The following is a 27,405-nucleotide window of genomic DNA, read 5'->3' on the forward strand; positions in this document are numbered from 1 at the left end:
CAGCTTGTGTACTGTGTTCAGCTATAGGAATCGCATTAAATGGTAGAGGAAAACAAATTGTAACTTTCCAGACACAATAGAAGATGATGGGACTCTCAAAAATACTATACAATTAGGCACTTTGTTTTTTTATATATGATTATTTATGGAACGATGATACCCAATATTGACCGAGACCGGAGACTGAGGTTAATACTGGCTATCTGAGGTTGCCTCGGTCAATATTGGTCAGCTTAGCTGCCATAACAGTTTGATTACGTATTGGTATCAAAACCCGTGATCACGTGCCTTTTAAACTGCATGTTATTCCATAATATATACCACAATGTCATATATACCGTGAGTACATTGATAAAATATCAGATTGCATGCTCGCGCAACATGAAGCAAAGTGCCTGCCAAATCTGATTGGCTGAAATTACGCGGCGTCAAAGAACACTCGCACGAGCGTGGAATACCTTTTATCATTGCCGCAAAGTGCAATTCGATGTTCAATTGAATGACACGTGATCTGATGTAAACTAATCGGCATCTGATGCAAAAATGTAATAATAAACTTTCACCGTACTATAATCTATATTTTATGTCTAAATTTGATAGATATCGTCAGATTACAAATCGTAAATTACGGGGAAATCTTGTTGTGTTATTAACAGATGATATAGTAAAAAATCCCGAGCTGTCGATGAACACTTTCGCTAGAAACATGGCTGACAACCAGACAAAACATAGAACACAAATTTCATTATATAAGAACAGTGGTGACAACCAAAAACTCAAACCACAAACTTCATAAGAAAGGAAAAATAGTCTAACCAAAATCTCAAAACACAAACTTGATAAGAAAGGAAGAGTAGTGCCAACCAAGAACTCAAAACACAAACTTCATAAGAAAGTAAAAGTAGTACCAACCAAGAACTCAAAACACAAAATTCATAAGAAAGGAAAAGTAGTGCCAACCAAGAACTCAAAACACAAACTTCATAAGAAAGGAAAAGTAGTGCCAACCAAAAACTAAAAAAACACAAACTTGATAAGAAAGGAAAAGTAGTGCCAACCAGACAAAAGATGATTAGTATATAGACGTGATATTAAGGAGCAGTGCGAGTTTCTAACTCATTAACACTTGTCGGCGCTATTTTTTGTAATCGGAGTTACATTTTATAGTAGGCGATGCGATGTGTATTTGTATTATGTACTCATGGGCCACAAGGCCTACGGTCAATAAAGAAATTGAAATTGAAATTGATATGTCTACAGCATGCGTCTCGGTGTCTGGCCCTGATTTTGTAGAAGCCCTAACGACGGTTTCATTAATTTGATATAGTACAGGCGATTATACTAAAGGTCCTTCTTGTCAACTGTGGTCATGTATAATTCATAAATAAAGGAAAACAAACACGACATGCAGTACGCTACAAACAATCGGCTAGGTACAGTACGTAGAGAATATCGCTGAAGGTAATCACGTACCATAAACGATTGTAATTATTGTAGCGTCCAACCTGTTAGGTTCAGTTGACGTACTCTAACACCAGGTGACGTACGTCACTAATAAAACACAAGTAATACCGGTAGTGCACTATGTGAACCGTCCCAATCATACGTATCATTTCACGATATTCTTTCTTTTTAATTAACTATAACGGTAGAATTACATTACATAATGTCGGATGCATAACAATTTTGTTTATGTGTTGATGAATGCCATGTCCGTTAATCGTTGTGGTTCATGTGTTGATGAATGTCATATCCGTTAATCGTTGTAGTTCATGTGTTGATGAATGCCATGTCCGTTAATCGTTGTGGTTGATGTGTTGATGAATATCATATCCGTTAATCGTTGTGGTTTATGTGTTGATGAATATCATATCCGTTAATCGTTGTAGTTCATGTGTTGATGAATGCCATGTCCGTTAATCGTTGTGGTTTATGTGTTGATGAATGCCATGTCCGTTAATCGTTGTGGTGTATGTGTTGATGAATGTCATATCCGTAAATTGCTGTAGTTTATGTGTTAATGAATATCATGTCCGTTAATCGTTAAGTTTATGCATTGATGAATATCATATCCGTTAATGGCTGTAGTTTATGTGTTAATGAATGTCATATCCGTTATTCGTTGTGGTTTATGTGTTGATGAATGTCATATCCGTTATTCGTTGTAGTTTATGTGTTGATGAATGTCATATCCGTTAATCGTTGTGGTTTATGTGTTGATGAATGTCATATCCGTTAATCGTTGAGTTTATGCATTGATGAATATCATATCCGTTAATGGCTTAGTTTATGTGTTGATGAATATCATATCTGATAATAGTTGTGGTTTATGTGTTGATGAATGTCATATCCTTAAATCGTTGTGGTTTAGGTATTGATGTATATCATATCCGTTATTCGTTGTAGTTTATGTGTTGATGAATGTCATATCCGTTATTCGTTGTAGTTTATGTGTTGATGAATGTCATATCCGTTATTCGTTATGGTTTATGTGTTGATGAATGTCATATCCGTTAATCGTTGTAGTTTATGTGTTGATGAATGTCATATCCGTTATTCGTTGTGGTTTATGTGTTGATGAATGTCATATCCGTTAATCGTTGTAGTTTATGTGTTGATGAATGTCATATCCGTTAATTGCTATGGTTAATGTGTTGATTAATGTCATATCCGGTAATCTGTTGATGAATATCATACCCGTATTTGCTGTAGTTTATGTATTGATGAATATCATATCCGGCAATCGCTGCGGTTAATGTGCTTATGAATATCATATCTGTTTGTCGTTGTGATTGATGTTGTCAGGTTAGAGAATATGTTGTATATTGGTTTATATTCGAATGAGTGTTATGAATGTCCCTGTCCTTATCGGCGACACTAGCCTATAAACATAACTTACAAATAAAACACACCACGTTTGCTGATGTGATGGTGGGGGTGGGGAGAGGGGGGGGGGGGGGGGGGGGGGGCTGTCATTGGAAGGACTCTATAATCAATGTGCATTGCAAAGGGAACAAAAGCTGCTAAACTGCTGTATGTAGGATTGATAACACGATCGTTTTGTCTGTTTAAACAAAAGCCAAGATTTCGTCATTGTCCCTAACAATACGTATAAGCAAACGCCGTTCGATGCGTGTCTATCGACCAATACACGCGCCAGGTCATACATTAGCTGTTGCATTATTGATGGCCAAAACGTGTTCAATCCATATCCCATCAGAATCCAATAAAGAGAAAACGTCCTCCGTTAGTTTTCATGTACATGTAACTAAAAACGAGTCCCCGAGGAAATAAGAAATTCAATTTGATACATTATATACCATCCTTAGTTGATTTCATTCTTTTCGATCTGTATAGGATTGAACACCTAGAGACACACGGCAGAATGCACGACAGTAGCTTCCCGATAAAAGGAATATTTGTTTTTGTTTATCATCGTTCCATGGAGAGTAAACATGCCGATATTTCTAAAACAAAATCAGACAAGATGGTTGAAAGGTGTAGGTAATCAGGAAGGCTTTGTACGTGTTCCGGATTCCATATCATTGTCACCAAAGTAGGAGGAACACAGGGAATATTGTAAAATAATTCCGCTTAATATCATCCCTGCTTATGAACGGGCCCTGTAAAGTAATTTCCGCTTAATATCACCCTCGCTAAAGAATAGACTCTGTGAAATCACTTCCGCTTTATATCACCCCCGCTTAAGAACAGACCTTGTAAAATGATTTCCTTTTTATATCACCCTTGCTAATGAACGGACTTTTTTAAAATCACTTCCGCTTGATATCACCCTTGCTAATGGACGGACCTTGTAAAGTCATTTCCGCTTAATATCACCCTCGCTAATGAACGGACCATGTAAAATCACTTCCGCTTTATATCACCCTCGCTAATGAACGGACTCTGTAAAATCATTTTTGTCTCAAGTTAATAAATGTACATATTGACCATATCAAAAGGCCATAATTGTATATTGTCTATGACATAATGCCAATACTATAAATAGCAACACTAATATTTATAGTTCCATTTTTCCATTTGTGACATCACAAAATTGTTTATATATACAAAAACTGGTCAAAATGTCAGCATATTAGATTTTTAATAAGTCTCAGAAATATGCCAGAGGTTCAGTAAAAATAAACTCGTCCAATAAATTGATATTGACACTATATACCTCCCGATATCGTGTCACAGCGCATAATGAACTAATTTAGTTAAATCCAATGATATGAGCTTGTATAGAAAAATCTTATTGTCTCATTACGTATTGCACATTAAATGGAATGTTGTCTCAATGCAAATACGATAAGGGTACATGTCAGTTTGGTATATACTCACATAGGTATAGGAAATCGACTTGGTAAACAACAGGAGGCATGGCAAAAATTGATATATTGAGTGCACGTGCTCCTTCATAGAATTTTATTGGTAAACTAAGTGTGCAAACAACTTGGACAAACTTTGACCCATTAATGCTGTCAATGAAACGGGATTTTTTTCACATCTGGCGTTATTTTAAATTTAAATCAATACGCACAAACATAAGCCAGACAAAGAGAAATATCTTGAGATAATGTAGTATCGGTGTAAATATAAAAGAGAAATCTAAAAGGCGCTCTCAAATGAAAGTTCTCTCTAAGATTGATATATTCTGTTCTTTCTCTAAGATTTATTTATTCTTTTCTTTCCCTTCTTCGTTCTTTTCTCCATATCTACCCCTTGGTATAACGTATTGAAGAGGAATCTAAACATCAAGTTAAAATTAAGAGACCAACTGGTGGCCATCTTGAATCTCGACAGTTGAAGTTTATTGGCTGTTTTTTGAGAAATACTAGAAGGATATTTCTCAAGAAACAACAAGCAAACTTCAACTGTCATATTCAAGATGGCCGCCAGTTGATCATTCTATTATCTGAATCAGTTCAAACTTGAACGTGCACCAGGTACCGATATCACACCTACACATAGAACATGAAAATTGTCCTTCCTTTACTTTTCACTATGATTTAAATTTTGTGAAAAAAGGTTATATTCACATTCTAAACAAATTGAATATTTTAAGTTTGATTAATAAAACAATTCTTCATATTAATAAAGAGTTAAAGTAAAAACATGAATAATATAGGATTCTTTCTGGTGTTAATTTGTCAATGAAGAATCCAGAATCTAGTATCGAAAGTTTACTGAATTAGAGTAGAAGTTTACTCAATTAGAGTAGCGCAAATTCCAATCCATCAATTTTTCTATTTCCCTTGTTGAACCCCCGCCAATCCAGTACTGGGGAGAGTAAAGCCATTGTTTTCACAAAATTTATCCCCTTCCTACAAGGATGACTCCAATGTCATTTTACACAAATATCTCGTGTTTGTTTTTTAAATAATATTTTTTTAAATTATTATTAAAGATGATATACGATGTTTTTTTTATATATCCCCGAGAGAATATTGTAGACGCCGAAGCTGTGTCAAGATGAATCCACCTACAAGTAGTCCCAAACTGAGGAAGAGGTAGCCAAGATAGATTTCAAGTTGGTCTGATGATAAACACGGGTTCAATGAAGCTGTCACGATCACGTGCTTTCTTAGCGTGTCAACGAAAACTAGTCTGACTTCAAGACCAGTGACAAGAACTCTGCTGTGGAATTCCTCGAACCAGGACAAACATTCTTTCAACACCCTTTCAAGAAGTCCGGAAACATTTCGTGTATTCGTCGCCTTGCTACAACCTATAACACCCAATCTTCAATGGACTAGTCGAAAAGTGCAACGGCACACTTAAAACGACGTTGCACAGTTTGTATTTGGAGAGGCCAGGATATTGTGACAGGCATACGAACGCCTTGCTGTTTGTCTACAGTGGTGTAAACCAAGAGAGAACTGGTCTATGGGAGAACGATCATAGGTCCGGTGATGATCATGAAAGAAGTATTGAAGAAGGAAGTACCAGATGATCAGGTTAAAACTACTAACCAACGGAAATACTACAATAGAAAGAAAGGTCAATGATTGACGCCTCGATGTGGACGACAGAGTGCTTATACTACTTCCAACTAAAACCAATTCTGTAGATGCAGATGATGGACCAATGCAGTGTGAAGTCGAAACTAGGACCATGAGCCTATGAGGTAGATATTGGAGGCAAGACGAAAACATTCCATGTCAAAATATCCTGAAGAGGTATTTTGAGGAAGACGTGGACGATGCAGGAAGCATTGGAGGAATTCTGTGTTGTGAAATAATTACGACTGTTGTTCAGAAGGATGAGTTGGAATGCCATCGAGAATTGGAGGCATTTCCAGTGCGATCTGGAAAAGAAGGTATTGAAGGTGTCAATGTATCTGAACATCTCACCACTGAGGAGGAATGGCGTAGATAAACTTCTATCGGAGTTCAATGCTGTTTTGACAGATAAACATTTGAGAACCATCTTAGCTAGTCATGGCATCTTAATAACCACATAAGATACAGTATGTTCCGGCCAACTTTCTTTTCACACGAAGAACAGATCAAGGAAGAAGTTTGGGTGTGATGGGGTTTGTGTAGATGTCAAGCTATTATGCTTGTAGTTTACTAGTCCAGTCTTGAAAGAAGAGAGTGTTGCATTGGTGCTATGTTAGATTGGAAGGACTCCCAGTTCCAGATGGTGCAAGGGAAGAAAGATCCGTTACGGGCAGACGTTTTACATGAGTGTCTAGATCGGTGGCTTTAAGTCTGTTGTGTACGGATAGTTGTTCAAATCTGACAGCCTGGCGTTGACCATCTCGATCCGATCCGTCTCTTTGAGGTTGGGGTCCCATAATGAGCTGAACATTTTCCAGCTTCGACTGGACCAGAACTTTGTATGATTTCTCCTTGATCTTGGCGGAGGATAATTTACGTTTTAGAACCCTTCTGAAAACCGAGAGAACTATTGGTACTGAGAGCGCCTGTCTGTGAAGCTGGTAATGATAGCAATGCTACTGATATATGCTCCCCACTTTAGATCGGAGGTGATCGTAACACCCAAATAATTAGCCTGATCTACATCATCCAGTACCTGTCTTTGAAGCTGGTACTGGTGTACTATGGAGTTTTGTGATTAGTGTATGGAGAGAACTAAGCACTTTCCGAAATGGAACGCCATTCTCCGTTGCCTTCCCAGGTGGTAATGGTGTCGAGGTCTTCCTACGGACAGAAAGCATCACTAGTGAATAAAGTTTTTCAGATATGTAATTGTATCATCAGCAAAATGCCCGATAGAGGAAGAGATAACACACGTACATTCCCCAATATCTTTGACATAAAATAAGAATATCCTTGATCCAAGGATTGACTCTTTGGGTATACCAGAATAAACAGGTACGGTGTTGGACGATTCTCCATCTAGAACAACAGTTTGAGATCCGCCAATGAGGATTTATTATCTAGACATTAGATGTACCTTAAACGCCATGTTGATTTAGCTTATGGACCAGAAGTGGTTGACTAAACACCATGTTGATTTAGCTTATGGCCCGGGAGTTGGTGACTAAACGCCATGTTGATTTAGCTTATGAACCAGGAGTTGGTGACTAAACGCCATGTTGATTTAGCTTATGGCCCGGGAGTTGGTGACTAAACGCCATGTTGATTTAGCTTATGAACCAGGAGTGGTTGACTAAACGCCATGTTGATTTAGCTTATGAACCAGGAGTTGGTGACTAAACGCCATGTTGATTTAGCTTATGGCCCGGGAGCTGGTGACTAAACGCCATGTTGATTTAGCTTATGAACCAAAGAGTCGTTGACTAAACGCCATGTTGATTTGGCTTATGGCCCGGGAGTTGGTGACTAAACGCCATGTTGATTTAGCTTATGAACCAGGATTTGGTGACTAAACGCCATGTTGATTTAGCTTATGGCCCGGGATTTGGTGACTAAAGGCCATGTTGATTTAGCTTATGGCCCGGGAGTTGGTGACTAAACGCCATGTTGATTTAACTTATGGCCCGGGAGTTGGTGACTAAACGCCATGTTGATTTAGCTTATGAACCAGGAGTGGTTGACTAAACGCCATGTTGATTTAGCTTATGGCCCGGGAGTTGGTGACTAAACGCCATGTTGATTTAGCTTATGGCCCGGGAGTTGGTGACTAAACGCCATGTTGATTTAGCTTATGAACCAGGAGTTGGTGACTAAACGCCATGTTGATTAAGCTTATGGACCGGGAGTTGGTGACTAAACGTCATGTTGACTTAGCTTATGGCCCGGGAGTTGGTGACTAAACGCCATGTTGATTTAGCTTATGAACCAGGAGTGGTTGACTAAACGCCATGTTGATTTAGCTTATGGCCCGGGAGTTGGTGACTAAACGCCATGTTGATTTAACTTATGGCCCGGGAGTTGGTGACTAAACGCCATGTTGATTTAGCTTATGAACCAAAGAGTGGTTGACTAAACGCCATGTTGATTTAGCTTATGGCCCGGTTGTTGGTGACTAAACGCCATGTTGATTTAGCTTATGAACCAGGAGTGGTTAACTTAACGCCATGTTGATTTAGCTTATGAACCAGGAGTGGTTAACTAAACGCCATGTTGATTTAGCTTATGGCCCGGGAGTTGGTGACTAAACGCTGTGTTGTTTTAGTTTATGGGCCAGGAGTGGTTGACTAAATGCCATGTTGATTTAGCTAATGGCCCGGGAATTGGTGACTAAACGCCATGTTGATTTAGCGTATGGCCCGGGAGTTGGTGACTAAACGCTGTGTTGATTTAGCTTATGAACCAGGAGTTGGTGACTAAACGCCATGTTGATTTAGCTTATGAACCAGGAGTGGTTGACTAAACGCCATGTTGATTTAGCTTATGGCCCGGGAGTTGGTGACTAAACGCCATGTTGATTTAACTTATGGCCCGGGAGTTGGTGACTAAACGCCATATTGATTTAGCTTATGAACCAGGAGTGGTTGACTAAACGCCATGTTGATTTGGCTTATGGCCTGGGAGTTGGTGACTAAACGCCATGTTGATTTAACTTATGGTCCGGGAGTTGTTGACTAAACGCCATGTTGATTTAGCTTATGGCCCGGGAGTTGGTGACTAAACGCTGTGTTGATTTAGCTCATGGACCAGGATTTAGTGACTAAATGACATGTTGATTTAGCTGATGGCCCAGGATTAAGTGACTAATGACATGTTGATTTAGCTTATGGACCTCTCGAAATATCATGAACAAATTCTGATATTTGGGATTCACAGGAACGTTTATGGCGGAAGCCATGCTGTAGAGGATGAAGGATGTTTTGATTAGTACGCATGCTTTGTGATATTAGATACTACAATAGGTTCAAGGATTTCACAGACATGTGCAATATTAGCAGATTTTTAGTCGGAAGTTCTTTACCAGCATCTACAGAAAGTTTGAAGAGATGAAAAAGTATGGGACTAGTTCTCACAGAACTGATGACTTAATCATGTCAGGACCTGCAGCCCTCAAGACATCACGTCAAGACAAGAGTTCAGTTATCCCAGCTTCAGGGGCAGAACATCTAGAAACTCTTAAGGGAAGTATTGTTTTGACAAAAGAACTCAGGACTTGCAGTCGCAGCACGAACAACCGGGATTTTGCTGGTAGATAAGACTTTATTTGGGACATATAGGTGGGGAAAAGAAATTGTTACCAGAACTCGGGGAAATTGAAGACAATACTTCAAGCTTCACGACAGATACAAAGAAACAAGTGAGGTTAAGTTTTGGCTTGGCAAGTTTCTTCGGGGTTTCATTCCAAAGTTTTTCGCTGTTGACAAACCATATTCACTTTTGTATATATGTATTAAGCATTAGAAAATGTACCCTTAGATTCTAATTGTTAGTAGGTCAAGGTCATTCATTTGAACAAAGTTATTAGTCCTTCACCCTAGCATGCTACAGACCCAATATATGGTCTCCGGGATTCCTGATTAATGAGAAGTGCATATTAGACCCAGTGACCTTGAGTTTAATTCAAGGTCATTCATTTGAGCAAACTCGGTAGTCCTTCACCCCAGCATGCTGCAGCCTCAATATCAGGTATGTGGGCCTCTAAGTTATTGTGAAGTTGTTGAAAGGGAAAACTTAACTCCAAATGGGCGAATGGATGACACCTTCCACTAGGCAGGTGAGCTTCAGGCAGGTTGGCACATTGAACAGAGTTGGATTACTGTGGAGAGGCTGCATGAAAATGGGACCCAGGTAGGGTAATTAGTAACAAGAACAAACAACAAACTGTCAACACTGTCAAATTTAATATAAATAATTTATTTGTAAAAAAAATAACCAACAAATGCAGCAACAAATAAATCACAAATGAGAAATATCTATAAAAATTGTATTATTTGCCTATACAATATCACAGAATATGTAAAATAGATTGTGATGTTATTTCCACTGATGTGGAGATATCAGTGAATATGTATTGATCCTCGCCTAACTGGTATGAAACAGTTTGATTATTAATGGAAATTTGAAAGAGAACTAGTCAATATTTTCTCTTGATAAATGAGGCAACAAATTTGGAATAATTCAAACAATGGCTTGTAAAAAAGGTATGGATTTTTGCCAGTAAACGTATATACTTTTTTTTTTTTTATCTCATTACCGTTGTGCCAGGTACATTATCACATGACTATCACATGACCGATGTGTCGGCACAATAGATATAAGATAGTGATTCAAGGCTTTGTACAAATCCTGTTATCATTTCAGTTGCACCACCAATTAAAATTTTTCATTTTCTTAATATGATAATCTTTAAACAATTAAAATTTTTCATTTTCTTAATATGATGATCTTTATAACCAATAATGTTTTTTTTTTCATTTTCTTAATAAGATGATCTTTAACCAATGAAATTTTTTTCATTTTCTTAATAAGATGATCTTTAACCAATTAAAATTTTTCATTTTCTTAATATGATCTTTAACCAATTAAATTTTTTCATTTTCTAATATGATGGTTTTTTACTCCCTAACATAGTTATATCTATTTTCTCTCCATGATTTCAAAATAATTTTTACAAGTTAAAAATTCCATTTAACATAAATATAACACAGAATTATATATGTAACCTAATGAAATGGTAATTTCTTACATATTAATATTTTATAAATTTGGAAATTTATGTTGAACTTCATTGGACGGAAACTTCATATTTTTTCTTATACAAAGAACAATAAATAATATACTTAATAAATAAGATGACAACACTATTTATCAATTGTATGTCATATTCATTACACATGTAAACCATAAAGGAATGTATTCAAATATATTTTTGATGGAATGAGACGGGTAGGGGGATTTCATAGTAAAAAAAAAAATAATGAAATATTTGACATTTGGCACACAATCCATTTCAGAAATATAATACTTTACTGCTGATTACAACAAAATGTTACAACAAATTGTTACAAAATTTTTTTTTTAAAGTTTGTATGATATGTCAATAATATTGTAGGATGATGCACACATATGTATTGCTCCTGTTATAAGGTACAGTGTGTTAACAGTTGGAATGTGTAGATAATTATGGAAAAAGTCCTGGTTAGACTTGTGTAAAGTGAGAAACACATCCTGACAACGCCATTGTTTTTCCTGCAAATGAAACACAACAGCAGCACTTTTTTCACTTGTATGAATTTGTCCACAGCACGATTTTACAGAATGTATCATCATCAGACCAGAAGAGCCTGAAGTGGACATTAAATGTCCTCAATATAGGTCATTGGTCACTCTAATAGTGGTCAGTCTAATAGTCCAAACTCATCAACAGAGCCGTTCCCCTCTTGACCCAGTGATCCGCTGCCTTCTCTCCAGTCTTGAGGTCGACTGAGACGATATATGATGGCCGTCCAGTGACACCGACACGGTTTGGATAGTAGTAGCAAGGGCAGGAATACAGACCTAAAAATAGAAATACATATTGACGTAAATCTTAGGGATATGGTATGTACTGGCATAAATACAATGTAAATGGTACGTAATGTAAAGGAATTCAGAAGGTACGTTGAGGACACGGACTACTAGGCTTCAGTATTGTATTGTATTGTATTGTATTGTATTGTTTTACGGCCCATCAACTATTAGTCATTTAGAGCCCATAGCCTTCAGTGCCATTATTATTATATATTGTCACAAGCCAAATACAAGGTAAACACAAACTTGAAAAAAATTGTTTTGTTTTTGTTTTGTTTTTGTTATTATTTGAATGAATCAATGTAAAATTTGATGGGCTTTTCCAGCCATGGGTTTATTACCAGAGATAATTTCGTTTGAATATATATGTTAAACTATTGTAAGAAACATTTCCCATAGTTCAAGTTCAAGTCAAATACTGCCCCAGTTAGGGCTCGTCCTCTCAGTACTGTATCTACAATTGATTCCTGAGCTTCAAAGACACACCATCATAAGTTTTGTTAGGTCTGGTGAGTGATAAAGGCCCTCTGGGCCTCTTGTTGTCTATCTGGTGAGTGATAAAGGCCCTCTGGGCCTCTTGTTGTCTATCTGGTGAGTGATAAAGGCCCTCTGGGCCTCTTGTTGTCTATCTGGTGAGTAATAAAGGCCATCTGGGCCTCTTGTTGTCTATCTGGTGAGTGGTAAAGGTCCTCTAGACCACTTGTTGTCTATCTGGTGAGTAATAAAGGCCCTCTGGGCCTCTTGTTGTCTATCTGGTGAGTGGTAAAGGTCCTCTAGACCACTTGTTGTCTATCTGGTGAGTAATAAAGGCCCTCTGGGCCTCTTGTTGTCTATCTGGTGAGTAATAAAGGCCATCTGGGGCTCTTGTTTTCTATCTGGTGAGTGATAAAGGCCCTCTGGGCCTCTTGTTGTCTATTGTCCTTAAGTGTTTACCTTTAGCTGCCTTTTTCTTGCTCTCCACAGGTTTGAAGTGTATAGAAGGCATGGGACAGACAAGCTGCATGGGGTTGGCTTCTACAAGACAAGTGTTCTTCTTGTCCCAGCCTGCTCCCTGGAGGTATAGACCCTTAATATAAACACCATCCTGGAATAAAAATACACATTGTTAAAGCTATGGTATAAACAGGTAAATTCATGGTATACACAGGTAAATCTTGGGTAACCAAGGTAAATCTATGGTATAAACAGGTATATCAATGGTAACAAAGGTAAATCTATAGTACACACAGGTAAATCTATGTTATTGATCTACCTTAGGTGGTCCTGTGATGTTGGTGTCGTCCACTGTCAGTACACTGAACTCCCACTGAAGAGTGTCCACAGATACCTATAACAATACAAATATATATATAACAATACATACCTATAACAATACATACTTATAACAATACATACTTATAACAATACAAATACAGATACCTATAACAATAGATACTTATAACAATACATATACCTATAACAATAGATACTTATAACAATACATATACCTATAACAATATATACCTATAACAGTACATACCTATAACAATACATACCTATAACAATAGATACCTATAACAATAGATACCTATAACAACAGATACCTATAACAATAGATACCTATAACAACAGATACCTATAACAATAGATACCTATAACAATACAGATACCTATAACAATACAAATACAGCACTTTATATCATTTTTTTATCAAAAAATGTTTAAAATAACGTTTGAAATTAATAAATACATAATTAATTATATACATGTACATGTCTTATCTGACAAGTACGTGTCGCAAAATGAAAATTCTAAATGCACAAAATTTGTGTTTCCAACATCTACTAAATTTCAAGTTGAATAATAGCAAACAAACATCTTAAATATATAGTATTTGAAATATAGTGCATTGCTAAACATATTAAAAGTGCAATTTTTTTGCAAAATCGATAATTCTCGAATTTCACTTAAATATGGCTCTTTTATCCAAAATGAACACCCATCTGCTATATATTACAGCATTAATTCTTTTATTGTTATAAAATTTGTTATGGAGATGTACTTTATTTTTAATCATATAATGCATTCTTGAAATCTGAATTAAGTCTTTAATGCCAAAACAAACCGGAAATTCATGAAACATTTTTGGTGGGTTTCGATATCCATACTACAGTAAAATTATTTTATAGTATTTATCCTTGACTAGAATAGCAAAATCACTAATAACAATTTAATACTTTTGAAATCAAATCACAAAATTTTCATCCACAAAAACAACCAGTACTCTTAAAACATCTTACTACGTGTTTTGTATAAACTATGTATGACATCACGTAATCCAGATATTTAAATGTACATACGCTGTTCTGTCTTGCAGAAGTCTGAAGAACTGCTGTCAGGAAGCCAGTCGGGAAGGTGAATGCTGACATCCAGAAGATGGTAGGTGCGTGGGCTGTGAGTGCCCAGTGCTGGAATTGGTCAACACGCTGTACCAGGTCACGCGTCCAGGCAGCCAGCGGCTTCAGTGACGAGTACGCCTTGCAAGAGGAAACCAATGCAGTTATTTAAAATCTACTGAATGAAACTTTTGTATTCAATCTGAAGTTAAGCTGTCACTAGAAAAGGATGAATACACCAAACAAAGAAGCGATGTTTTGCATTTTTGAAGTTTGGACAAATGTCAATTTTTAATTCAACACTTGGTAATGCAAATAATTATCAAACCAAAATTAACTAGCACTGTCGCCAGGATGACTCCACAATCCACCCTGATCCCCACTCCACCCCAAACACTTGTTGATTAAGACTAGAACTGTCACCAGAATGGCTGACTAATACCCCCACTCCACAATCCACCCTGATTCCCACTCCACCCCAAACACTTGTTGATTAAGACTAGAACTGTCACCAGGATGGCTGACTAATACCCCCCACTCCACAATTCACCCTGATTCCCACCCCACCCCAAACACTTGATTAAGACTAGAACTGTCACCAGGATGGCTGACTAATACCCCCACTCCACAATCCACCCTGATTCCCACCCCACCCCAAACACTTGTTGATAAAGACTAGAACTGTCACCAGGATGGCTGACTAATACCCCCACTCCACAATCCACCCTGATTCCCACCCCACCCCAAACACTTGTTGATTAAGACTAGAACTGTCACCAGGATGGCTGACTAATACCCCCCACTCCACAATCCACCCTGATTCCCACCCCACCCCAAACACTTGTTAATGATATGATAAAAGGAGCAAATTCAGCAAGATATATACTGTCTACATCTGTAAGGAAACTGGCAAAACTACCATACATATATAAGTTAAAAAAAAACTTCAATTTGAGCTGGCTATATCAGTAAAGTTCTGAAAGTTTTGGTAAAAATTGTAAGAATTGTCTGTACACAATTCTGTCTTACGAAATAGGCAAAGGGACATAACTGGCATTAGGATACTCAGATCTTGAATCCAGACACACAACTAAATGTGTGCTGACTTTATCAGTGAAGTTTTGGAAAGTTTTATGTAGGAGGGGTTGTCTATACACGATTCTTTCATCACAGAAGAACTGGCTAATTCCAGTATAATCCCCACCAAACTTCATTGCCAAGTAGAGTATAACACTTCGAGTTCCTAACAGAACTGATGCCCTAGTAGTGCTGTGTGCTAATGAAGCTGAAGTACATGGACACCTACAAAAGGATATTACGATGATATGAATGTCATAAGGGGGTTCATACTTGTTTAGGATCAACTATGGAAGATACCCTATTTACACAAGGTCATGTCTCTGTAAAATCCTATACAAGAGTACTGTAGAATTGATAAAAATATTTTCAACAAAGTCACCATTTTGACTGTAGTGCAGATCTAAATCTAATTAACATCTGTGCTTAATTCACATCACCCGCTGTACAAAGTGGACCCAATCTTCCCTTTATTCCAGCAAAAAGATGTACGAACAAAACTGAAAATGTTGATCATTTCTTACCTTGAGCCAACTGGGAGGGACTCTGCCATCAAAGATACAGGTGAAAATGTTCTCCAGCTCCAGCGTCATGACAACAAGACCCTGGATACCCCTCTCAAGGTCAGTCAAGGACGACCTTATCTCGTTCAGCAGAATATTATAACGTTGTATCTGTAAAAAAAAATCAAGAGTCATGTATCAAGTTTTGCTAGGAAATGTGATTCCTATATTTTGCTTTAAAAAGAGTTCACACTAGGGCCCATGGACTTTTAAATACCCTCAAATGGTTGTCCATGTTAGGGTCAGGCCCCTGGACTCTTCAACTTCAAATGGCTGTTCAGAGTAGGGACCTAGGACCCTAACCCTCCAGTGGTTGTCCGAACTTGGGGCCAAGGACCTTACCGGCCAGCGTTTTTCACGACTAGAGGCCAAGGACCCTACCCGCCATAGGATGTCACGACTTTCACTCAGATTTGAACTTGATCTTTGCATAGTTTGTTATAGTCTCAAAATTCCATCAACCTGGTTATATTTATTTTTTATGGAAACCACTATACTGTTAGAGAAAGTAATTTTTAAATATGAGCGTATGGAAGAATGAACACAATTCTTTTTAAAAGATTTCTGAAAAATATTTAGAGCGGTAAACTTCAAATATTCCATGAATAGTACTAAACTGAATTTGTTGAGATGGAACCTACCTCCTGTAGCAGTACAACATTGAGAGGCGATGGGTCGATAGACAGGATCTTGGCCGTGTTCTCGTAGTCAATGTTTTCTGGGATCTGTTTGTAAATGTTGGCTGCTAGATCCAATACCTGTCAACATCCAAAGTAAGATCTTAATATTGAAAATCTCGGTAAAATCTCCCAACATCGAGTTACTGTCAACATGGAAAATCTCGGTAAAATCTCCCAACATCTAGTTACTGTCAACATGAGAAACCTCAGTAGAATCTCTCAACATCGAGTTACTGTCAACATGAGAAACCTCAGGAAATCTCCCAACATCGAGTTACTGTCAACATGGGAAACCTCAGTAAAATCTCCCAACACCGAGTTACTGTCAACATGGAGAAACCTCAGTAAAATCTCCTAACATCGAGTTACTGTCAACATGGGAAACCTCAGTAAAATCTCCCAACATCGAGTTACTGACAACAAGAGAAACCTCAGTAAAATCTTCTAACATCCAGTTACTGTCAACATGGGAAACCTCAGTAGAATCTCTCAACATCGAGTTACTGTCAACAAGAGAAACCTCAATAAAATCTTCTAACATCCAGTTACTGTCAACATGGGAAACCTCAGTAGAATCTCTCAACATCGAGTTACTGTCAACATGGGAAACCTCAGTAAAATCTCCCAACATCGAGTTACTGTCAACATGGGAAACCTCAGTAAAATCTCCCAACATCGAGTTACTGTCAACATGGGAAACCTCAGTAAATCTCCAAACATCGAGTTACTGTCAACATGGAAAACCTCAGTAAAATCTCCCAACATCGAGTTACTGTCAACAAGAGAAACCTCAGGAAATCTCCCAACACTTAGTTACTAGCTTTCCTTAAAAAAGTATCAACAGAGATTTTTGATAAAATATGTCAGCATTCTTAAAATTTATCTCCATTTTTGTCTTTAATCATAACACTTATAATATTTACAAGAAAAATAAATTTCCAGTTTTCAGGGAACCGACTTGAATAAAAGAATTTAAAATATTAAACCTTACATTGTTTTGTTTTCACTGTCATAGTTGTAATTACGGAGATATTGACAATTTTTTTCAACTCATTATCATTTTTACTGATAACAATGACCTACCGATTTTTAACATTCAAAAAATTGCATTACTCACATAATATTGAAGGTAAAAGAAAGTTTCATACATTTTTTTCATTAAAATTACACAGTTATATCAATTAAAACAGGTCATGTTTTTGAGATAAATTATTGTAGATATAATGTGTTTAAGGGTCAGCTTTTCAATTAAATATTTATTTGGTTTTAGATATCTAAACCCTAAAAGGAAAGAGTCTGTGTAAAGCATAAACTCGCTAACTAGAAATATATCATAAACCACCGACCTTATCCTCTCGACTCTCCCCTCCGCCTGCAGTGATGGTTGGCTGCAGGGACAACAATGTATCAAACATAAGGCGGGTTTCGGTGATCTGAGACGCGATGTCCGCATTGGGGTGTTGACCGAAGGCTTCTGGATGGTCGACATTTGGCAGCATGCTGACATACTCCTTGTACGATGACAAAGGTCCGTCTTTCGGCACATAGTAGGTTGGCAATATGGACATTCTGATTTAAATAGATATATTGATACAATTTATGACTTTCTTCTATTTAACACTTGTTAATGTTATTATAAGCTAGTGTGCAAAATTTTTTACATATAAAGCCCTGGATATGATCAAAAATTTCTGAACAATAAAAAAAAATTTAAAATTTTTTTCTCAAGATGTCAGTGTCATCAAAGTCTGATCATACAATGAAATAAGATCACTAAGCAAACTTAAAAATTGTTTTCTTTGAAGAATTATTTGAAATGTTTTCACTTTACCATCACACGGCCCTAGATTGACCTTAAAACTTACTTGTAGAATGGCATGGTGATGACTCCATCATGGAAATAATCGTTGACGTAGGTCATGAGCAGACGGCGATCACAGTCGTCAGTTACATGGCCTCCGTAGTTGATGTTAGCGATGAGATATTTAAGAGCGTCCCATGGTGTGTCATCGTAGCCATCAAGGTAGATACTGAGGAGATTCTCTGACACCTGACAGGAAAAATCGTAATTATCTTAAACAATATTATGATGAAGAGTCATGTAGGCAATTTTGTAACAGCTTAAATAAATATATAAATACCAGTTAGCTTCAGACTGGGGCAGACAGTATGGTACAGATGGCACCTCTAGACTGGATTTCACTGGGGCAGATTTTATATGTTACCGACTGCGGATTGAGTTTGGAACAAGTTGGGACACAGACTGGGACACAGGCTGGGACATAGACTGGGATATAGACTGGGACATAGACTGGGACACAGACTGGAACATAGACTGGGACATAGACTGGGACATAGACTGGGACACAGGCTAGGACACAGACTGGGACACAGACTGGGACACAGACTGGAACACAGGCTGGGACAGAGACTGGGACATAGACTGGGACACATACTGGAACATAGGCTGGGACATAGACTGGGACACAGACTGGGACACAGACTGGAACATAGGCGGGGACATAGACTGGGACATAGACTGGGACACAGGCTAGGACACAGACTGGGACATAGACTGGGATACAGGCTAGGACACAGACTGGGACATAGGCTGGGACATAGGCTGGGATACAGACTGGGACATAGACTAGGACACAGACTAGGACACAGACTGGAACACAGACTGGGACACAGACTGGGACACAGACTGGAACACAGACTGGGACACAGGCTAGGACAGAGACTGGGACAGAGACTGGGACACAGGCTTGGACACAAGCTAGGACACAGACTGGGACACAGGCTAGGACACAGACTGGGACAGAATGGGACACAGGCTAGGACACAGACTGGGACACAGACTGGGACACAGGCTAGGACACAGATAGTTAGAGGACACTAAGGTCTAAGAATGCTTAAGGACTTGGACATTTTAATCCTATTATTATTTACGAATGCCAGGTCTGAGAGTGAGAGAGATTTCTTTGTATAATTTGACATGTAAATATAAAGCTTAAAAAGTAGCTAAGTTGTCCCCTTGATACTTGCAGCCTTTATGAACTAGCAAAGTCACACATTTACATACATACATATATGGAGAATTACTTATATACAGGTCAGGAATTTGTTTAAAGAGTCACAAACCTCGAAGTCTGCGTCATTGAATTCATAGGCGATGTTCCAGCCCAGCATGAGGAACTTCCTGCGCTCCAGAAGAATGGAGTGGAAGTAGCAGAGAGCAAATAGAAGTTTCCGGTACTTGTCCTGTTTGGTACAGCGGGAGAATTGTTGTTCCGTCACCAGGTTTAATAGACGCTTCATGTTAGCCTTCAAACCCTAAAAAACACAATCACAGAATTTTTATTATTATTTTGTTGAGTATTGTTTTTTCAATTGTTTTTTTTAGTATTGTTTTCAATTTTGTTTAGTATTGTCTTAGGCTTGTTTTTAATAGGATTGTAATTTTGTTGATAATTGCAGACTTTTCAATTTTAAAGTTCAAAATTCTCTTAATACTGCTATTAAAGCAATAGTGTAAAATACCAACATTTAATAATCAATAAAAAAAAAAAATTTTTTTTTTAAACATTTATGTACAACTTGATAGTTTTATGTTCCACTTAACGGAGTTGATAATAACAATTAAACTTCTAGCGGAGTTATCTACCTTTGGCGGCTCTGTAGTCATTTTGATGCCAGTTTGTAGGATAGAGATGGGGAACTCTGGGTGAGGACTACTGCTCAGCCACAAACGGAACTCTGGGTGAGGCTGTTCTATCTGTAACTGTTCCACCAACTTGTCTAACTGTGGCATCCAACTCAGGGATAAGTGACAGTTGGCCAGGAACACCCAGTTACCCTGTAATAAAGATATGTAGTGTTATATAACAAATTGTTCCTCTACAATGAGGGACTTTAATCTCTACCATGAGAGTCACACATTTCTCTAGAGTGAGGGACACATTCCTCTACCATGAGGAACACATACTCCTCTACCATGAGGGACACATTCCTCTACTATGAGGAACACATACTCCTCTACCATGAGGGACACACATTCCTCTACCATGAGGGACACATTCCTCTACCATGAGGGACACACATTCCTCTACCATGAGGGACACATTCCTCTACCATGAAGGACTATAATCTCTACAGTGAGGGACACATATTCCTCTGCCATGAGGGACACATATTTCTCTGCCATGAGGGACACATTCCTCTACCATGAGGGACACATATTCCTCTACCATGAGGGTCACATACTCCTCTACCATGAGGGACACATATTTCTCTACCATGAGGGACACACATTCCTCTACCATGAGGGACACATACTCCTCTACCATGAGGGACACATATTCCTCTACCATGAGGGACATATATTCCTCTGACATTAGGGACACACATTCCTCTACCATGAGGGACACATACTCCTCTACCATGAGGGACATATATTCCTCTGACATTAGGGACACACATTCCTCTACCATGAGGGACACATACTCCTCTACCATGAGGGACACATATTCCTCAGCCATGAGGACTTATACTCCTCTGCCATGAGGGACATATACTCCTCTGCCATGAGGGAGACATATTCCTCTACCATGAGGGACACATACTCCTCTACCATGAGGGACACACATTCCTCTACCATGAGGGACACATACTCCTCTACCATGAGGGACACATATTCCTCAGCCATGAGGACTTATATTCCTCTGCCATGAGGGACTTATACTCCTCTGCCATGAGGGACACATATTCCTCTACCATGAGGGACACATATTTCTCTACCATGAGGGACACACATTCCTCTACCATGAGGGTCACATATTCTTCTACCATGAGGGACACATATTCCTCTGCCATGAGGGACACATATTTCTCTGCCATGAGGGACACATTCCTCTACCATGAGGGACACACATTCCTCTGCCATGAGGGACACACATTCCTCTACCATGAGGGTCACATACTCCTCTACCATGAGGGACACATATTTCTCTACCATGAGGGACACACATTCCTCTACCATGAGGGACACATACTCCTCTACCATGAGGGACACATATTCCTCTGCCATGAGGGACACATTCCTCTACCATGAGGGACACACATTCCTCTACCATGAGGGACACATACTCCTCTGCCATGAGGGACACACATTCCTCTACCATGAGGGTCACATATTCCTCTACCATGAAGGACACACATACTCCTCTACCATGAGGGACACATTCCTCTACCATGAAGGACACACATATTCCTCTGCCATGTGGGACACATACTCCTCTGTCGTGAGGGACACATACTCCTCATTAGGGTTTTACCTTTTTATGTAATCCCTTTATCATTTGACCTTACCTCTCTCACACCTTCTTTGATCATCCGTGTTGCTATGGGAGCCTGACCTTGACCTAGAGAGAGGGCATGGAAGCGCTGGGCCATGCCACTGGATTCAGCCAGCTGTAGCAAAGAGCTTGTTGGATCCTGAAACACAACATCAGTGTAAAGTATTCACATTGTAAATCTTCTACAACAGATGACTGAGCACTGCTGATGAGGCTTTTCTTAAGCTTGTTTTATAAAACAGTTCCTTTACAGTTCAATTTCTTTGAAAAATTTAAAGAAAAATAATATTTCAAGGCGCATTTGCTCCCTTCTGAGCTAGGCTATATAACCAATGTATCACTGTATCATGTAAATTAATAAACTGAAGATAAATTGTTGTGCCCTAACTCCCATTTAATGGATATTAGATAATGTGACTATTATGGGATACTTATACTATGTGTTCAAATTGTAAGTATACACATACCACACCAGCCGAGAGAACAAAGATTAGCGGAGTCCTTGTCGTGGAGTCCTCTACGACTTGTTGCATATCCAGTACTGGAGGTTCGGTGAACTTTGAACCGAGGTTATTGATGATGAAGGATGTGGCACAGAAGGAGACACGGTCGGACCGGAGAGAGCGTACGATCAGCATCCTCTGGAGCTCGTTACATGCGTTATCCCACTCACCTGGTCAGCAAGGTGATCAGAGTTATTAAATGTTTGGTATGTAAATCATTATCAATGATATATTACAGTCAGATCCAACCCAGAAAATCTATATAAGGCCATTCAAATCTTTTAACATTGTCGGTGTGCTGGATTCCAAAATATAAAATTGAAGACCCTCGAAATGTACTCTAACACAATTAATATAGGAGTTAAAATTCCAATCAAATCCATTTTGTTTTAGATTTCAAACTAACTGATAAATACCAAGTACTGTGAATCTAATCCTGATTTGTTTAAATTCCAATTTTATTGGATATCATGCCACAGGCAAATAGAATATGCTTGACACAGAAAAACATGAAACAATGGATATTGTAGTGATTCCCTTGGCCATGTGATGTTTTCCTTTTTATTTCCATCAGCCGCTTACCTTAATTTTTATTTACAATATAACCAGCAGTGACAGCTTACAACTAAGCCGTACGATAAGCACGATAATTTAAATTTCTTGATAGTTAATTTTCCATGTCTAGATAGTAACATTCCTGCTTGTCCTACCTACAGTGTATACATGTCCGAGCTGATATGCCTAATAGTTCTGTTGCCAACACCCTAGTCCTCATTTTGAATTAACCAAGATTTGACCTAGATTTGTATGTCGGGTGTCGTCGTGACCTAGATTTGTATGTCGGGTGTCGTCGTGACCTAGATTTGTATGGCGGGTGTTGTCGTGACCTAGATTTGTATGTCGGGTGTCGTCGTGACCTAGATTTGTACGACGGTGTCGTCATGACCTAGATTTGTATGGCGGGTGTCATCGTGACCTAGATTTGTATAACGGGTGTCGTTGTGACCTAGATTTGTACGTCGGGTGTCGTCGTGACCTAGATTTTTATGACGGATGTCGTTGTGACCTAGATTTTTATGACGGATGTCGTTGTGACCTAGATTTGTATGGTGGGTGTCTTCTTGACCTAGATTTGTATGGTGGGTGTCATCGTGACCTAGATTTGTATAACGGATGTCGTTGTGACCTAGATTTGTATGGCAGGTGTCATCGTGACCTATATTTGTATAACGGGTGTCGTTGTGACCTAGATTTGTACGTCGGGTGTCATCGTGACCTAGATTTTTATGACGGATGTCGTTGTGACCTAGATTTGTATGGTTGGTGTCATTGTGACCTAGATTTGTATGGTGGGTGTCTTCTTGACCAAGATTTGTATGGTGGGTGTCATCGTGACCTAGATTTGTATGCCAGAAGTTGTCAATAAAACAGAAGATGCTCATGCTTCCGGAACACCTGGTCTTATTCTCCTTGTACTTTTTATATATTTCCATTTATATTTAGCCATCAGTTTTGATTTTTAATTAGAATTATGGTTTTGTTATTATATTGGTATTCTCTGTTGTTTTGTACCTGGTAGGGTGGCGGTCTCTGGCTCAGCAGATGTGTACCAAATATTCCAGTCACGCGGGTATTGTTCGAAGGAGGTGATAACACCATGGAAGTTTGTCTGCTTGTCAAGTTCTGTGATGTTATCCCAGGCCACATCAGACAGCCATCCAGAACATGGATTGTCCATCTGGTTCTCGCGGTCAAGCACCTACACACAAACAGCATCAACTTTCTCACAAAATGAACAATATTATTTCAACACATTTTTCCTTGAAATCATATTTTTAAATAATCCTACTACTCCAACAAAAATGAACGTAAAATTTTTCATTGCAAACGCAAAGTAAATAAACTGCATAATTACCAGTATACTAAATGAAATTATACAAAGAAACTTTCGACAGAATTACTTTCGTCTCATCATTGATATCAGTAAACATTTGTCTCGGTCCCAGTGTCCAACATTACTAAAGATAGTGTTTGACTAGCGTAACATACCACACCGCCTCTGAGGAAAAAGTTGTACTCATCCATGTTGACCTTGTTGGCGGACTCAAGAATCTTAGCACACATTTGGAAAGAGAACAATAACTTGTGACGCTCAAACAGTCCTCGGCAGGTGTACCTATAGACAAAACAAAGGACTTTTAATAATAGTATACATAATTAATTATTATAATTATAGGTGTGGTAAGTGTGGTATTCTGATAATTCCTTGTATACAGTGTAAGTGTGGGATTTGGATAATTACCTGTATACAACGTAAGTGTGGTATTCTGATAATTACCTGTATACAGCGTAAGTGTGGTATTCTGATAATTATCTGTATACAGTGTAAGTGTGGTATTCTGATAATTACCTGTATACAGCGTAAGTGTGGTATTCTGATAATTACCTGTATACAGCATAAGTGTGATATTCTAATAATCACCTGTATACAGCGTAAGTGTGGTATTCTGACAATTCCCTGTATACAGCGTAAGTGTGGTATTCTGATAATTACCTGTATACAGCGTAAGTGTGGTATTCTGATAATTACCTGTATAGTGTAAGTGTGGTATTCTGATAATTACCTGTATACAGCGTAAGTGTGGTATTCTGATAATTACCTGTATAGTGTAAGTGTGGTATTCTGATAATTCCCTGTATACAGCGTAAGTGTGGTATTCTGATAATTATCTGTATACAGCGAAAGTATGGTATTCTGAAAATTATCTGTATACAGCGTAAGTGTGGTATTCTGATAATTCCCTGTATACAGCGTAATTGTGGTATTCTGATAATTACCTGTATACGGAGTAAGTGTGGTATTCTGATAATTACCTGTATACGGAGTAAGTGTGGTATTCTGATAATTACCTGTATACAGAGTAAGTGTGGTATTCTGATAATTACCTGTATACAGCGTAAGTGTGGTATTCTGATAATTACCTGTATACAGCGTAAGTGTGGTATTCTGATAATTACCTGTATACAGCGAAAGTATGGTACATTGTATTCTGATAATTACCTGTATACAGAGTAAGTGTGGTATTCGGATAATTACCTGTATACAGAGTAAGTGTGGTATTCGGATAATTCCCTGTATACAGCGTAAGCGTGGTATTCGGATAATTCCCTGTATACAGTAAGTGTGGTATTCTGATAATTCCCTGTATACAGCATAAGTGTGGTATTCTGATAATTACCTGTATACAGCGTAAGTGTGGTATTCTGATAATTACCTGTATACAGCGTAAGTGTGGTATTCTGATAATTACCTGTATACAGCATAAGTGTGATATTCTAATAATCACCTGTATACAGCGTAAGTGTGGTATTCTGACAATTCCCTGTATACAGAGTAAGTGTGGTATTCTGATAATTACCTGTATACAGAGTAAGTGTGGTATTCTGATAATTCCCTGTATACAGCGAAAGTATGGTACATTGTATTCTGATAATTACCTGTATACAGAGTAAGTGTGGTATTCTGATAATTACCTGTATACAGCGTAAGTGTGGTATTCTGATAATTACCTGTATACAGCGTAAGTGTGGTATTCTGATAATTACCTGTATACAGCGTAAGTGTGGGATTTGGATAATTATCTGTATACAGCGTAAGTGTGGTATTCTGATAATTACCTGTATACAGCATAAGTGTGGTATTCTGATAATTACCTGTATACAGCGTAAGTGTGGTATTCATTGAGATTCGTGATTCTTTCCTCCAGTTTACTGCTACGCGGACTCTTGTCTATAGAGATGATAAACAGCTCTATGTAAGCATCCAATGAGAACTGGTACATAGGATCAATTCGGCCCATGTCATTTAGTACGAAAAACAAGATGGAGGCTCGCTCAGCGGACGGACGGTATCCCTACAAAAAGGCAATGGTAGTTTTCATTCAGAATACAATATTGCAACAAAATAAAATAAAAATGAAAAGTTTTTTAAACTTAAATTTATATACACAGTCAGAAATATTGTGCCACATATTCAATAACTCATAATAATGGATTTCTATTACCAACATTTCCAGAACTATGTCAGATTTCAAACCGATTTTCATAATTAAACAAAACATAATTATGGCCGTGCACAGAAGAGCTACATTGGCCTATAACATTCACACTTGAATGAGTTTAATAACAAGATAACCATTGGGAAGAATTAGTAACGATTATTTACTTAACTCGTTTGATTTTCCTTGATTTAGAAGCTGCCCTAAGAAGAACTAGTTTTTGTTTTACAGAGTATTTCAACTATAAAACCAGAGACACAAGTCCGTACAGTTATGAACAACGCCAGTAACAGTGGCCTTGACCTTAACATGTGGAAATCACAGTGTATCATCCTTCAAAGTTTCAGAAATTTTGGCCTTCTGGATTCTGAGAAGATCTCCAGAAACGAAAGTGGTGACAAACAAATTAAATGGACAGACTGACTTACTTTCAAGAACCCGAATTTCCCTTATGAATCTCTGAACATTACTGTTTGATATATCCCCTAATGAGTCGGATATTTCAGTAAAACAAACTCTGCGCACACCAAAGTGAAGAATAGAACAGCAACAAATCTCACCTCACGTGCAGCATCGATCTTCACTTCTGTCTGCTCGGAGATCTGGAGCTGTTCGGATACCTCCTGAGATGTGATCTTAGAGGTTTGTAGAGTGTTCACTAACTGTTCGTCGTCTAACAGAGAACCCTTGGTCTCGTTCAAAAGTCTGTGTGAGGACAAAAAATAAATTTAGACATATTTACGTAACTTTTTTTGCTGTTTCTGATGTTCTTCACTTTTACACTGATCTAGTCAGGCTATGGTTGTGCCTCCTTGTTTTTTTCCAAGAATTACTCTATATGCATGCTAATTTATTATCAAATCACAAACATACTTTA

The 27,405-nt window shown here is 38.2% G+C and overlaps 1 protein-coding gene across 1 annotated transcript in view; it reads right to left on the bottom strand.

The window, feature by feature from the left end:
• Positions 1-10,245: 10,245 nt before the first annotated feature.
• LOC117341586 (dynein heavy chain 2, axonemal-like) overlaps positions 10,246-27,405 on the bottom strand; it is an 81,767-nt gene continuing 64,607 nt past the window's right edge. Inside the window, 16 exon segments of the mRNA XM_033903439.1 lie at positions 10,246-11,903; positions 12,849-12,999; positions 13,168-13,242; positions 14,255-14,431; positions 15,892-16,041; positions 16,572-16,688; positions 17,957-18,179; positions 18,476-18,660; positions 19,755-19,946; positions 20,278-20,469; positions 21,981-22,106; positions 22,435-22,640; positions 24,043-24,229; positions 24,520-24,646; positions 26,185-26,384; positions 27,089-27,233. Coding sequence (XP_033759330.1) covers positions 11,749-11,903; positions 12,849-12,999; positions 13,168-13,242; positions 14,255-14,431; positions 15,892-16,041; positions 16,572-16,688; positions 17,957-18,179; positions 18,476-18,660; positions 19,755-19,946; positions 20,278-20,469; positions 21,981-22,106; positions 22,435-22,640; positions 24,043-24,229; positions 24,520-24,646; positions 26,185-26,384; positions 27,089-27,233 — 2,608 coding nt within the window. The 3' untranslated portion in view covers positions 10,246-11,748.

The sequence above is a fragment of the Pecten maximus genome, chromosome 14 (genome assembly GCF_902652985.1).
Source record: "Pecten maximus chromosome 14, xPecMax1.1, whole genome shotgun sequence".
NCBI classification, from domain to species: domain Eukaryota; kingdom Metazoa; phylum Mollusca; class Bivalvia; order Pectinida; family Pectinidae; genus Pecten; species Pecten maximus.